General features: G+C 38.4%; 1 protein-coding gene across 1 annotated transcript; it reads right to left on the bottom strand.

The window, feature by feature from the left end:
• Nucleotides 1-507: 507 nt before the first annotated feature.
• LOC104402431 (small conductance calcium-activated potassium channel protein 2-like) lies at nucleotides 508-16,927 on the bottom strand (the record flags this gene model as incomplete). The annotated part of the gene is made up of 2 exons (XM_010010308.1): nucleotides 508-930; nucleotides 16,797-16,927. Coding segments are annotated over 2 exons (554 nt in total), but the record flags the coding sequence as incomplete, so codon positions are not given.
• Nucleotides 16,928-16,930: the final 3 nt, after the last annotated feature.

The raw sequence follows: 16,930 nt of genomic DNA, 5'->3' as shown, positions 1-16,930 counted from the left end.
ACCTTGCTCACCAACCCACTTGCTATAATTAGCATTCTGAGACCTAACAGTACAACCATTAAGGCACTGAGAAAGACACATGTTCTGCCTTAGCTCAATGCCTATCAAGTGATCAGTCAGATGACCATTAAAACAGTGAAGTTTTTACTGATATTGTCAACTCGCCTGCCTCAACCCATAAGCTGTCTCTATAGGATTTTCCTTAGAGGGACGGATAATGATGCTTCCACTGTGCTTTAGCGAACATGCCTGAAGTTATACCGAAACGCTGACATCAAACTGCAATGCTAGGGTAAACAGCATGGGACAAACCTCATTGCTGAAGTCCTTCAGACCAACAGGCAAAGCATTCCTGACAATCTGTGACACAACCAACATTCATAATATCAAGGATCTAGAAGCTCTATTCCATTAAGTATTTACGTCCCCTGAGTCCAAAACTGAAGAGGCAAAACAAGAGAAAAAAATACAAAGACAGACAGAAAGCACTAAACAAACAAAACAACCTTACCTTTCACAAGCTCGGACAGTCCATGCAGCAATTATCCATAATGAGATACTAAAAACCAACAGTACAGTTCCTGGACATATTGTCATTAGAGTCTTCATAACAAAACGGGTATTGAAGTTTATCTTATTTAATGCTCCAATGCTTCTAGATGAGGCATCAGTGAAAAGTTTGCTATGCAAAAGCATAACTCTGGCAATAAGATATAGTCTTAAGAACATTGGTATCGACAAAATAATATCCACATCAGCTGTTGTTGTGGATGGAGCGTAAGAAAAGGCGAGCCGGGCTGTCCATGTGAATGTATAGTTCCCAGGTATGGGATGTATAGCACACACCAGTATTTCCAAGCAGATAAAGAAAATACGCTCGTAAGTCATGGCTATTCTCCAGTCATCTGCTCCATTGTCCACCATGAACAACTGAAATAATAAAATATAAAGTTAACTTTAGCATGGCATTAAAAAACCTTGTTATAACGCTATTTTAAAATACCATAGTTTTCAGAGCTGCCAATGACCACTAAAAATATAAATAAATATGCCATTTTAGAAAATGACATTACTACATCACCATGAAGTGAAACATAATGCTGGTTAAGACAAAAAGAATTTTTTCATGCACTATTTTAGAAACTATACATGAAACTTAATTTTCACATTTTATTTACTAAGAATTCTTCATATTTTCTTTAATTGTCATTTTTCATAAAACAAAACTCTGGATCAATTAAGCTTTGTACCTTCAAAATCAATTGCTTACTCTATGTTCATAAAATCGAGAAAAATATAAGAAAGTGTGAAAGTGTTTTTAGAATGGATATCTAAATTACAAACTGAAAATACTTTCTATGATGCAATGTTAAGCCTGCTCTAGCGCACATCCATGCATCAGCTTGTGTAGAATGATGCAAGCTTTTTTCAAGCTTTAGGCACCAATAGAGATCAATGTAGGATGCAAAACCACATGAGAAACTGCACAAAGCCTCAAAAAGGTATTTCATGGTGAAAATCTGAAAAACAAGAGCCAGCAAACATCCAAGTAGCCCAGGCAGCCAGAGGATGTCTACCAGTCTTTCCATCTTGCAAGAGTTTAAAAATATAAGCCTGATCTCTCTATATGTGTTTTTTGGAGATCAAAAACACCGTCTACATTGTCCTTCCAATATATTCAGCGTGTCTTTCAGAAAATTGCTCCTGTCATTTGTCTAGAAATGATAACCACAAATTAAATTTATTGTGGTTGAATTGATACTAAAAGAAATAAAGAAATTAACCACGGTAAGAAACAAAACTGATTTCTGCATTCTTCCCCTCCATCTGACTGTACTGGGTGTCAGTGACAAGATTTTAGTACTGGAGGGGCTGCAGGGGTGGTGTCTGTGAGGGGCTCTGACGGCAGGAAATAGCTGAGCTCATCAGTGAAGCTGGTGATGCTTCTGCAAAAGCATGTTTAAGAAAGGGCAAAATGTTGGCTAGGCAGTGAGAAGTGAGAGAAAAAATGTGTGACAAACAACCCTGGAAATGCTAAGGTCAGAGAAGAAGGGGGAGGGGGTGGTTCAGGCACCAGTACAGAGACTTCCCTGCAGCCCATGGAGAGGACCAAGGTGAAGAAGGTACTTCTCTGAAGCCCATGGAGAGGACCATGCTGGAGCAGACACCTACACTGCAGACCATGGAGTACCCAACACCAGAGCAAGGTATTTTCTGAAGTAACTGCCACCTACAGAGAGCCCATGCTAGAGCAAATTCTCCTTCCAAGAACTAATGCCTGAGGAGGACCCATGCTGGAGCAGGTTTATCCTGAAGGGCTGCAGACCAAGGAGAGGACCTACACTAGAGCTGAGGAAAAGTGAGGAGGAAGGAGCAGCAGAGAGGAACTGTCCTGGACAGACTCCTATTCCCCATATCCCCTGTGCCATTCATGGGGGAGAAAATAGAGGAGCTGGGAATAAAGGAGAGATGTTGAGCATGGGAAGAGGGGTACAGGGCAAGATTTTTCTTTCTTACTATCCTACTCTACTTTTAACTGGCAATAAATTAAAGTATTTTTCCCCAGTTAAGCCTGTTCTGCCAGTGCTGGTAATTGGTAAGGGATCTGCCTGACTTCGTATCAACTTATAAATATTTTCATCTTATGTTCTCTCCTTATCTTACTGAGGAGGAAAAGTGAGAGAGCAGCTGGGTGAGGGTCTGGTAGCTGGCCAAGGTGAAGCTACCATACTTACTTTCCTGCAATGCAGTATTATTAAAGACAAAACGCTGGATTAAACGAAAGAAACACTCAGTGAATTCAATGTATTCGTATACACTTTCTTTTACCTTTTGTCATTCTACAAACTTCACATACTAGATAAGTGTATTGATACTGGAAAGCCACATTACATATGTAGGTATGTATTACCAAAGGAGTGCTGGTTTGCATTTAGCAAATGTACTGTTTGGTATGAAGGGTCAAACTTTTAGAATACAGAAAGGCTTAAGTGCATTTGATTCTTGTGATTAGCCTGTGACTGCTATCAGTCCTATCACAGAAGTGCTACATCAGTTATGAAGAGGCCCATATATTTAGAACACCCAGAATACAGATGATTAGTAGCCAGCTTGACTGAGAAAGAGATAATATAATATCAAATTATATTAAACATCTCAAATAATATATGTAGTATGTCAAATAATATCTCTCAAATGCTGTGTGGATTTTCAAAGAAAAGAATACATTAAAACCAGAGTTAATATTTTAATTCTCAGATACATCTCAAACATATGTCAAACTGGCAGTTTTGAGAATTTCATTCAAAAAGAAAATTTCAAAATCTGCTGAAAAAGCAATGGTCTTTTGCCCTCCCTTTTTACCTATCATCTTCACACATTTCAGAAAGAATTCTATCTGCAGAAAAGCAATTCAAGAAAAATGATTCAATTTAAAGATGAGAATAGAACACTGAGTTGAACTTGGGCATTAAATATTGATCTTAGCATTTTCATAGGAAATAATTTTATTTAATCATTGAGTTTTTAAAAAACTTTGAGATGTCATTATGGAATAGATATTTGATAATATATTCACCTGCCAGCAAATGAAATCCTAACATGCTACAAAGAAAGAAGTTTCTTAGTAGTACTCATTCAAACAGGCTATGTTTGCAGACACAGAAGATGCCTATCAACTTCCCTTGACCTCAGCTGTGCCAGTTTCTTCTAAGGAAAATACTATTTTAAGGTGATAATATCTTCAGTTGCCATATAATGAGATTTAAGGGGTGAAAACGTGGAAGCCACCATGGACCACAGACCCAGTACGAACATTTCTATTTCATAAAAACAGTAATAGCTGAACAGCACAGTTTAAAGGGTATGCATACACCCTCTTAGCTGCCTTCCGTCAATCCTGTTATAATAACCATGTATTAATTTCAAGATACAACTCCCTGTTTAAATGGAGAATGATGTTAGCAATAAAAAGAGAATGCAATAAAAGAGTGAGCAAACTGTTCCTATAGAACTGAGTCTTCCACTCCACAGAGCAGGCCAAAGTCCAGTCAAGGTCAAAGACGTTATGCCTGTTCATAGCTTTCAAATGTCTTTTAATTATTCAGCATTGAAATCTAATGCAAGTACTTCATCAGTGTTCTCCAAGGCTCTTCAAATGGAGAACTCTCATATACCTTTACTAACTCTGCACTCCATAAGAAATACTTTAAAAGTTGTTTTCACCTGAAATTGTCATGTATTTTCAACATGTTGTATATAAATGTAAGACATAACTAAATCTTTAACTCCAAATAAACTTGATATTTGTAACGCCACACAGGAAAAAAAACCCACGAAGATAAAAATATCATAGATATTTATACAGGTGTGTGTATATTTACATAACACTTTGTTAAATTCATGTAACACCAGATGAGAAAAAGACATTCAAAGTAGACAGATTGCACACAATGACAGCTGAGATCAGAGACTCCTCAAAGCTACTTAAAACTAAATGAGAGAAGTTAATTTCATAAATAAATAGTATATCAAAACAGATTTATAGCAGAATATTGAAGGATGTTGGTGAATGCACAGAACAAGGAAACTAACCATTTTCTATAAATGCCTTCACAATCTAGGTAAAAGAGTCAATCTGAAAACTGTATCACCACCTTGCTGTAATACTGTTTGGATATGTTAACACAGGAGTAAAAACGAAGCAATAAATGGTGATAAAAATAGCTTCAGCTGTACTGGAAGGGACTTAAATCACTACAACTGTATAATTTAAAAATGCAAATCTAACATGATTAAATATCGGAGTTTTTAAACCTTGCTGAAACTGACAGGGCTATGATTCAAGAGAAGCAAAATATAGCCTCTGAGGCTGTTGATTTACCAAAAGTTTTGACCAGACATTTTTCTACAGTTTCTATTCCCCAAAATATCATCTATACAACCAAAAAGACCATTATGGTACTCAGAGAGGAAGAAGATACTGCTTTGCTTTACTACTCCCAACAGTCAAGTTACTGTCCCTCAGCACTCCATCAAGTACAAATTCTTTAAAACCATCTGGAGATAGGAGACAGACACCTCAAGGATTTAACACACTTCCCCTTCAGCAGGGGATGAAAAAGACCTTTTCCATCATCAGAAGACATGTAACCAAATTGTCTGTAAGTTACCTAGAGGCCTGCCCTTAGCCTTGGAGAGCCTTCTGAAGTTCCTGAGGGCTGCTGTACTCCTCATCCTAATTTTGTCACCACAGAACAGAGACATTAATCATACAAGAAGTCATAAGTCATCAAACACCTTCTGCCTGCAAAGCAGAGAAGGCAAATAATGCTTTTCTCAAAATTACATGAGGACTTAGCAATCTTACATTTTCCAGAATCCAGAGTTGAAAACACATCCAGAGTTGAAAACAAACTTTCTAGTAGGTCATGAGAAATTGATCCACAAGGTCTTTATAGAAAATAAACAGAATATGTGCATTACTGTGTAACAGATGTATTTACTAGACAATAAACTGGGTGACCTAGAGCAGTCCAGAATAGCAGCTTCATAAATTGGCAGAGATGTAATTAAAAAGATACAGTTTTCAATCGTAGCTTTTTTCCCCCAGAACCTAAGGACTGAGCAAGGTTATTTGGATGTAGCCAGGAAACATTTCAGCACTAACTCAACCTAACATAACCACAACTTTTTCAGAACTCAGCTTTCATCAGCCACCACACAACCTCCTGCTTTTGCTGCTCTGGCTCAGTCTCCCTGCTAAGAGTGCAGCAGGACATGAGCTATGTCAACTTTATTATACCTAAAATAGAAAGTTACAATGAAATGCTTAGGTTCTTAGGTTCCCTATGCACTTTCCCAAATATAAAAAAATTACCCCACTGAACAAATTATCATGCTAATAAAATAATCCCAAAACAACAACTAAAAAATCTTGTAAAAAACGTCTGGTCTTTCAGGTCTGCTACAACTATTACACTGATCTTGGCAATATGGGGATGGTAACACTGATTTAAAAGTTAGGGATTAATTTAGTTTTGCACTCATGCAGCAATTCCAAAACTTCATATATGAAGAACGCAGAACATCTTACCACAAAATAACTATGCTATTTTACAGAACTAATATTCAGAATGCATTTTTAAAGAAACTGTGTTATATTTCGTCTGTGTTATATTTTGCCCCATTTCGAATACCTCAGAAATAAAGTAACTGATTCTACAACCTCCTTGAAGAACAAAACTAGCTGGGGAGAACTACTCACATTTCATTATGTTTTAATTTTAAATTATTTTACAATTCTTCAGTTAGGATTTTTTTTTTTCCTTCATTCAGGACTAAAAATAATTTGTTCTACGGATCACTGCATGAAGAAATGCCATCTCCCAAAACGTCTGCCACCTGCCACTGTTCCCAATGTGAGAGAGGCCACACTCACTTCAGGGACAACCAGCTTCATTATTCCTAGGAAAACTGGAACCAATTTAAAAAAGGCAGCATTTTCTAAAGAAATTTGCAATGTTTTTGCAAGTGAATAAGGGAAACAAAAGTTGAAGGATGAAACACCAAATCTGAAGCTATAGATAAAATGAGCTAACTCATTCATCCTGCCAAAGGAGTACACCAGTGGCTCTAAACTTAGAAACTTTTTTTAAAGGATGACTGGTAGCAACACATCATATACACAAAAATCTGTCTTCTCAGCTCCTCCTTTAGTGTTTAGTTATGACATAAATACTTCAGGAATTTTGGGAAGTTTGTGTGCTTGTTTTTAAACTGGGTAAATTTTTGTTTAACTGACAATGGGTGAATACACATCAGCATCACTGGAATTGTACAGTCCCTGTAGATTTCTTACTTTCTCAGAAACACAGTTAAACTGGGAACTTCATTTAGGGATATGTTGAAAATAAAACCAAACACAAAAATGCAATGTCTAAGCGTTGTCCTAAAACATAACTACTTAAGTAAGGAAAACTAAGAATTGGGCAGCAGGAGAAACAGAACAGAGTTAGATGTACTTGTGTATTTAAAATCCTAAAAAACATGGTCACACACTAATCCTAAGTGTATATAGACATTTCTGCAAGAACTGTCTCTGCAATTCACCTTAGTAAGTGAAACTGAGAGGGAGCAGTAATAAAATAGCTATTTATTTAATATCTGTAGCTCCTGAAGGCCTACAGTGGGCTTCTGACTAAACCATACAGCAGATAAAGTCTTTAAACTGCTTCAAAGATTAAGGTAAAATATCTTTAAGAAGGGCAACAGTATCAGCTTAAATAAACACAGACATGAGTTTGTTTACAGGTATTTATGTACCTATATTTCTTTATAGGTAAAATACTTGATGTGTTACTTGATCACTACTAATTACGACTGCAGCTACTTCCTCATAAGAAAATCAAAACAAAACAAAAAGCAAAACAAAACAAAACAAACTCCCTCAAGAAAATCAAATGCCAGTATATCCTGTCAAACAGGCTGAAAAAACTGGGGCTGTTCAGCCTTGAGAAGAGAAGACTGCATGATTATCTCATAGCATCCTTCCCGTATCTGCTAAAGAGGGACTCTTCATTAGGGACTGTAGTGATAGGACAACGGGGAATGGGTTCAAACAGGGGAGATTTAGGTTGGATATAAAGAAGAAATTGTTTACTGTGAGGGTGGTGAGACACTGGAACAGGTTGCCCAAGGAAGCTGTGGCTGCCCCACCCCTGGCAGTGTCCAAGGCCAGGTTGGACAGAGCCTTGGGCGACATGGTCTAGCGTGAGGCGTCCCTGCTCATGGCAGGGGGGTTGGAACTATATGATCTCTAAGGTCCTCTGATTCTATAAAACACCTCTTACAACGCACCATTCTCGTTGCTGCCCCATTACTTATATGAATGTTACAGCTTCATCAATTCTGTCTAGTTTACAGCAGCTCTCTCAGGTAAAAGATGCTCTGTCCTTAAAGCTACTTCTTTTTCTAAGAAGTTTGCAGACTAAATACATCAAACAAGTTTGCACTAAGTGCAGCTAATCCCCTTATTGTCCGCAGTTTAAACATAAGATTTCTGTTCAAAATGTTTTAGAAAGCTTTATATTCACAAACATTATGCTCAAAAGGACAGCAGCAAAAAGTCTGATGTCTAGCAGTTAACATAGGATGACACCAGCCACAATAAACATGCAAAAGCCACAGGGGAAATGCAAGAACTATTTGAATGAGCTGACATCTCTGATCACAGGCTGGTTATAAAAAACCTGTTCGTCTCTTTTATTTTCCTTCCAAGTGCCAAATGGCAGAAGAAAAGAATGGTTTATATACTGGGCATGATGTGCTACGGTATGGAATACCCCTTTGGCTAGTTTGGGTCAGGTGTCCTGACCCTGCTCCCTCCTTGCTTCTCGTGCCTCTCCTCACTGGCAGAGCATGAGAGACTGAAAAGTCCTTGATCAGGGTGAGTGTTACTGAGCAACAACTAAAACATCGGTGTTTCAGTTGTTTTAATCAGCACTATTCTCAGACTAGAACCAAAACACTGCACTGTACCAGCTGCTAGGAAGAAAATGAAGTCTATCCCAGCAAAACCAGGACAAAAGCATCCTCAGCTTATTCGTAATTCAATGTCTGCTCAAGAGTTTCCAAATCTTCTTGAAAAGATATTTTAATAATGACAAAGATGTTAAGGATCGAACCCTTAGCATATAAGGATGATGCTCTAAATTGAAAGGCTCTAGAGATCCCACTAATTAAGATACTCACAAATACAGATTCTCCTCTAAAGTCAAAACACACCCCAGATGTGCATGACTGGTGTAAAAATGGTAACTAATGTATCAGAAATGCAGTGAGAATACTTTTGACAAAAACTTCATTAAACCTAGGTGCTATTAGTGAATGCTCAGTGATCATTATTTGCTAGTTGCATTTATTTTCTGTTTCAGGTAAGTAATAATTTATTTTGTGCTGTCTATCCACAACTGAACATTCAGTCTTTCTCCCCTTTCCCAGACTGAAATTGGAGTTCTGTGCGTGCGAATTTTATGGATGCAATGGTATAGATTGAATCAAAGCTACTATGCAATTTTTATTTTTATTTAAAGAGATGCCTCATTCCCTGGCTGCAAGAGATTTTATTCTAAAAAGCACTATGACTGCCCCAAAACAAGAAATGCTCATTCACCACCTGGGATAAATCTTTGTTTTGTTAAAAGACTGAAGATGAAGCATTGCTTTGTAATGTATTATTCTAAGGAAAGACACTACTGTCAGAGGCCAGGAGTAAGGCAGGTGCGAATGTCTGCATACACCTGTAGTGATGCTACAGATGTTGCAGTGGTATGAAAGCTGGAATAAACAACTGTAATAGGAATAAAATGCTTCATAAAGATTCCCAACAGTTATCTGATTAGGACATACTGTGGAGCACTGCACTCATTTTACATTGCAGTGCTTGGGATACCTGTTAAAGCAGGCGGACAATTGTTGAAAATTATAGGCATAACAGGATGTCAACAACTGTCTATTTACATGACAAAGGACAGATCTCAGCATAACACTACCAGATATGCAAACCTGAGCTTCAAATGTGGCTACGAAGCCTTTCCCAGATTACTTCCACAGCACTTGAACTCTCTTTGGTTTTACTTTCTATGGAATTCACAGAGGTATTTCCATCTGCCATAAAAAGGTCTAGTATTTTCTCAAACATAACTTAATTCTGAAAGGTCCATCAGTCCCCACCAAAATGAATGAGATACGGAAACACCTTAGAACATGCACACATCCCTCTTCAGAATTCATGCCTCTTCACTCCTTCATGAAGTATGTGACATTCACACCCTTTTGTTTTTAAAATGCCAATTTTAAAATGTCAATTTAAAATGTCAATATAAAACTATATTTATTAAGGACTGTTTTCACACAGATGAAGGAGCAAAATTGCAGGGACTGTTCAAGAGGGAATAGGTGAATGAATCTGTAATTTACAGACTTTAATACAGCAACCGTATGAAAACAGTATTATACACAGTATTTATGTATGATATTAACTGAACATTTTCAGTTGCAAAGGTCTGGGTTCAGATACACCAGTTTGAAGTATAAAATGTTCATGTTTTATCACTCCCTTTACACAAGAATTATTTCTAAGCTGTAAAACATGTTCTCATGATAATCTCTTCTGATCTAACAGCTGTAAGAGGAAATTACTTACAGTAGCTTTCATTAAAATAATGGGACAAAGTCAATTTACACAACTTCATTAAAAATACACTGTGATACACAGGTATTTCACATATCACATTTTTTGAATGGAAGGTTTTCCATTCAATGTAAGATACTTTATGTTACTGAAAAAAAAGAAGAAACAAAAAAAAAAAAAGACATGAAAAAAGTGATATTAAATTATTTGTGTGTGTATGTGTTGTCCTGATGAGTAACTTTTCTCTTTTCCACAGAACAGAGCAATGGAAACTTCCCCACAGAACTATTTGTTTTTCTGCATATTTTACAGTTTAGTTTCAGTTAATAGAAGAAACCTTGTACAATGACCAATATGTCTATCTTACCTGAAAGCTAATTACAAGATCAGTTACAGTCTCTTCTCTTAGGCATAATTTACATCTTAACAGGAGCTTCACAAGCTCAGAGAAGTATCCATCCTCTAAGGGAATTTACAACATTCTTCTAAGGGAATTTACAACTTTCACCATCAAAATCAAGGGTGCAAATGGCTGGCTGAAGTTGCACAGAAGCTTCCACACAGCTTTTTAATTCTCCCAAGTTCTAAGCAGCAGTCATTGCTGTTCTGATCCCTGCTCAAAATGGACAGAAACATAAGGGCCTTCATCTACACTTGGCACATACTCACTTGAACTCAGGCAAACCAGAGCTGCAGTACCTGGCAGAATTTTCTGAGGTTCCCACAGTTGAAGGATCTACATGTACAATACTTTCACATTAAGATGTGAATGCAGAATCCCTCTAAGATCATAGACCACAGTACCCCTGTTGATTTCAGCTAAGCTACACAATACAAATCCAGCATGTCACCTCTGGTTACAAATGTTCTCCTCAGTGTCCTGACCATCAGGTTCAAGCTCCTCCTACATTCTAATGGAGCCTGTTGGAAATAGAGGCATCTTTTACAACGAACTTCAGTGCAAAAGGCCTCAGATCCTTTTAGATGCCGACTAACGTTAAAGGATTTTCTAGCTTGCCTTCTGTACCATATGCATTACAGTGCTGCATTTCAGAAACACTGGGCACCTGTAACTTTTCCTACATCCACAGGTGCTGCAGATATAATCTGTCAAATATTTATTGAATGGAACTAAACCTAAGTATTTTCAGAAAAATACCCTAAAGTGGTATTAATTTGGCATATATGGTATCCTTGAATTCCTACCTGATTTCCTGCTGTTCAATACAAATATGGAATGTGTATTAAACTTGACTGGTAGAAGGGAATTTTTGAGTCTGTACATTGTTACTGTGCCCTGAATCAAAACCGCTACACAGTGAGGAGTGTTTCCGGATCCAAGGCCTATTAAAATAAACAGGAAAAAAATCACTAAACCTCAACAGGCTTCAGATCAGAATAAAATATTCACTCAAAGTTCATTTATTGATTTTCATCTGTTATTCAGCATACTTGTTCTCTGTGCTCTTCATCTAACTCATTTGTTTCTGCAGCAGTTTTACAGTCTGTGTGTGCAATCCCTGATGTTTCGACATACGTAAGCAAAGCCAAGCTAAGACTCAGTAACAGTCAACAAGACAGCTAATGAGATGCACATGTACCACACCAGTGAAGGCAAAACAACAATGTAGATGAAAACAAAGAATTTGGCCTGCAGGATACCCATTACTTCCTATGTCAAGAAACTGTAAGGCAGTTTAACTTCATATTTTCTCATGAGTGTATAATTTTTACTGCAGAACTTTCCATCGATGCCAATAAGATAATGGAACTCGCATAAATGGTGTTTATTCCTACCATGCATTATGGAATTTATTTGCAGAATAAACAGGTCAAAATATGTATTTACTATCATTCTTTTCTGTTTCCTGGTACTGCCTGTTCCATTTCTTCAAGTTTTCAGGAACAGGGAAAAGAAGAAAAGATTCATGATTCTTGCTCTCAACTGTGATAACTTTCCATAAAGTCACTGAATGCTCGAAGTGTGTCACTCCAGATCCATCAGAAGCGCATTATTTTCCCACCACTTCACAACCACCTAGGGACTGAAGGTGCTTGCTCCCTGGAACCCTGATGGGCTCTGCTGTGAAAGCAATGGCTTAACATTGGAGTTTGCAAGACTTTTCACATGCTAGTACTAGTATGAAGTAGCAATACATTTTAGAAATGGTTAGAAATCCCAACTGACATACAGAAGAGAAAGTACTACTAACTTCTACAGCATACCAATAGCTTTCATGTTCCTGCATGAGTGCAAGTATCTGTATCAGCGAAAAGGAAAAGAGGTTCAGATTCTGTCCAGGAGAGCACAGGTTAGCATTACTTACGCTACTATTATTCAGGAAAGGCAATAGAAGGGCAATGTTTACTTACAGAAGGGATACACTAAATGGTGCAGCATCAAAGGAAGTGTTCCAATGGGTATATTTCTCCAGTAACCACATCTCTCAAGAAATACCAGGCTACAGCAGAATGCCCAGCAAAGACATTAAAGACCTCCTACTGGCAACCTCAAAGAATTTCAACTTGAATCTTTTGCTCTGAGTAATACAAGAAAGTGCCAGTACAATTTCTACTTAAAAAGCATTTCTAGCTCCAGCAGTGCTAGAGAGAGACAGAGAGGTCTATTTTTCACTAAAAGTAGGACTGCAGCTTTACCATGTGACGTGCCACCCAAAGCTTTCTTAAATTTCATATATTTATTGATCTAGCTGCAAATTCCACTAAAGAAATGTGGAATGGACAACAAATTCTCTAGGAACTACAATTTTAACCATATTCCACACTGCTGCTTTAATTACGTAATGCAGTATTAAGCACAAACTGTTTATGCATGAAATGGATAATTTATACATCAAAAATTGTTATGATAATTGGATCACACCATCCTCTTAGCTTTTTATCTTCCATCTCTTCGAACTCTCAACTGGAGTAACAGTCAGAGAAATACCTGTTCTAGCTGGGATAACGATAAATCATATTTTTCCCACTGATCTTCCAAACACAGGGCACTTACTCTAAAGAACTGAATCAACAACCACATAAGCCTGGAGACAGAGCAATGCGTATTTCATTATCTCCCAAGTGTGATGACTTCAACAGCATTAGAGGCATGATAACAATGGGCCAAGAACAGAACACAGATTTCTGGTTGTGCTATCCTCAACTCCAGCATCATTACTGTTGTTCATTAGGGGTTTTTTCAAGAAGAGGGAGGGATATGAAGAAAATTTGCTTGTAATTTTTATCCTCTTTTATGAAAATGGTAATGTAATGTAAGCTATGAATTATCATTTAAAGCCAGTTGGTTTAACCTGACTTTTATTACAGTCTTAACACTAACTCACATGTATTAATTACAGCTCTCACTTTATCCTTATAGAATCATACAATATTTCTGGGTTGGAAGGGACGGACCTTAAAGATCATGTAGTTCCAACCCCCTGCCATGGGCAAGGGACACCTCACACTAGACCAGGTTGCTCAAAGCTCTGGCCTTCAACACTGCCAGGGATGGGGTAGCCACAGCTTCTCTGGGCAACCTGTGCCAGTGCCTCACTACCCTCACAGGGAAGAACTTCTTCCTTATATCTAACGTAGATTTCCCCTCTGCCAGTTTAAAGCCCCCTTGTGTCACGACATACCCTTGTGAAAAGTCCCTCTCCAGACTTCTTGTCAGCCCCATTAGGCTCTGGAAGTTGCTCTAAGGTCTCCCTAGAGCCTTTTTCTCTCCAGGCTGAATAAGCCCAACTCTCTCAGCCTGCCTTCACAGGAGAGGTGCTCCAGGCCTCTGATCATCTTCATGGTCCTCCTCTGGACTCACTCAAGCAGGTCCACATAATACAGAATATGAAACAGAATAACTAATACAGTGTGATCACTGAAACCCTATTTGATAGAAATATTTCAACGTTTCGAGTATTTTACAGGACTACACAGCATCCATACAGCTGTCCTTGTACTGCAGCTACACCCTTATGGGGTTTCTGGTCCACCAGATGCAAAGCTGTTGGCAAGTTCCAGGGAACCCAAAACAAAATCCACGTGGCTAACAGGCTTTGCATGCGAGACTGAAAGCACCGCCAGAGGGATGCAGGTGTGGCAGGGCGGCTGGTCTGGGCCGGTTCGGTCCAATCCAGTCTAGTCCAGTTAAGACCAGTCCGGTCCAATTCAGTCCGGACCCCGACAGTCCGCCCCGCACACTGCGCACGGCACTGTCTGCGGTGCTGAAAAGGCGACAGCAGAAACTGCCCCTGCCCCAGAGAAATCGAAGATGCTCCAGCTACAGCACCACATATCAACCACGGCCAAACCGGGTAAAGAGGATGAAAATGAAAACTCACTCCTCTCACCTCGATGTATTGCTCTCGGATCTTGGGAAGAATCCCTAATGGCTTTATGGACTTCCTTCCACACTCCCTTAAAATGCTCAGCTAATCTGGGACTGGTAAATGCTGTTTTAACTGAATGGTGGACTGTTTTCAGAGCAAACCATATGGTCAAGGTCATTTGGAATTTAACAGAATTTAATTTCAATTTAATGGAATGACTAGAGGCACCTGCTATGCTGCCAGGCACTGCTCCACTGACTTGCTTGCAGCATGGCTGTTTGGATTTCCTACCAATAAATCAAGGTCACAGACTACTGAAAAGAATGAGAAAGATTATTTCCGTTTGCTGGCACTTAAGGTCATCAGAAGTTTCTAGATATTAAGTCTGCAATCGTTGATAATTACTAAACTGTCGGCTTTTTATATCTCAACATGTTTTGTCTCATGCTTTGTTGAAAAATTTACTTATGTTTAGATTGGTTTGCTTCTACCACAGTATGAAAGATACCATACTCCAAGCAGCTTACATTGACCTTCTTCTATTCTATAAAGCATTTTTTCTTCTCTTGGTGAATTCCTGCTTAGTTACACCCACTGTGGAAAGTGAAAAATCAATTAAAAAACCCAACCAAAATGGAATAACAACTTTTTTAAGATTTTTTTCTGATTTGTAACACACTCCTAAGGGAATTAAAATTTGTAACTCTACCTGAAAAAAAACCCAAACAAACAAATCTTGGAGTAACTATTATAAGCTGATGCATACAGGGACCTACAACTATGTGGTTATCTTGCATAAAATTTTCCATTTAAAGTTTCTGGAAAATTAATAGAGTAACTCAAATGTTTATGAAGAGGTTTTTTCCCAGCGTTGCTCTTCATGCCTCAAGCACCACTTGTGGAAAGATACACCAGAAAAGGCAGTTCCCACATTGCAGCAGCACCACTTACTTATTTTTATACGGATAAAAAAACCTCTTCATAAGTAATCCAGTAGTTTACAGAGATGCTCTTTCACCAGAACACTTGTTTATTTAGTACAATATCATTAAATGGCATTCAGTATCTTTTACATTTCTCACTGCAGAGAAACTGGGTTCTGAGCCAGGCACAGAAGTTTTGCACGTGCAAGGACTGCACAAGAGGATTCAATTTTGCAAAGAGTCTTCAGTAACATAATACTTCTCTAACATTACCCTAAGTAGGTGGCTATGGTACCATTTCACATTGAAACTACAGCATCCATTTGCACAGAAGCAGCTTACTATTCAATTCTTATTTTATCTTTTTTTTAACTGATTGGTACCAGTGGAAAGGAAAAGTCTTCTATGCCCTTTAAAGCTGTCACTTTCACTTGCAGCTCAAGATATCTTTCAGTTAAAGAAGCTGAAAACGCAAAAGCACTGATGTATTTATATGTATCTGTCTCACTCAAAACTTTGAAATCAGTTGTATGTTTCAGTTTAGCTGAAATGTCAAATATTTATTTCTTGGTCAAAAAAAATTACAACTGAAATTAGAGCTAAGTCCCTTGAAGAGACCCTGTGACAGTATTTGTGAGACTTATCTACATCTTTGATCATTACATTTCTCCTACCTTTAGCCCTACATTTCTTGGCAGTTTTCTTCCATCACAATCTTAGTGGCTGTGCAGCACAATACAAAACACAGACCTGGAGGTATTTAAAAGACATGCACATGTGGCACTTAAGGACGTGGTTTAGTAGTGCACTCGGCAGTACTAGGTTAACAGTTGGACTCGATCTTAAAGGTCTTCTTGAACCTAAACAATTCCATGATTTTGTGATTTTTTATCTCTTCCCCCTCCTCTTAAACATCCTCCTAGAGTACACTTGTGTCCGAGATAGCACAGTGAAGATTACATACCTTGTACAGTGAAAACAATTAACCTTGCCATCAAGAGAAAATGCACAGCATGAAATTTAGTCATTGGGAAACAAAAGACTGTTGCTGTACATCTCCTAAAGAAGTCGGCAGGCATGTCATCAAGAGTGTTATAATCTCAGAACTAAGCGATCCTATAGCATAACCACTGGCAACAGTCCCGAGCAGGCAGAGCTTCCTAGCACGTACATGCCACTCTGAGGCTGGAGGTCCATTCACTAACGGCAGGCACGCAGAGACAACTTTTGCTTTCTGAATTGTCGGGAAGTGCCAAGTACTTACCACCACTGTGTCCTCTAAGAAACCACCTCACTCCCCTCCCCCAGCTATGCCAGCAACGGTCACTGACCCACAGAAGGAAACATTACCTGGATTTCCCTTGCATGGTACACGATGATGAGCCCGAGCAGGATAATGGTGGAGAGGCTAATAAGGCATTTCAGAGCAAGGGAATACAGCGACTCCTGCAAAAGAAAGAGACCGCCATCCCTCAGCGACACGG

This window comes from Nestor notabilis, unplaced genomic scaffold (genome assembly GCF_000696875.1).
Source record: "Nestor notabilis isolate BGI_N333 unplaced genomic scaffold, ASM69687v1 scaffold8802, whole genome shotgun sequence".
In the NCBI taxonomy this organism is placed as follows: Eukaryota; Metazoa; Chordata; class Aves; order Psittaciformes; family Psittacidae; genus Nestor; species Nestor notabilis.
This window is presented reverse-complemented; position numbering and strand designations above follow the sequence as displayed.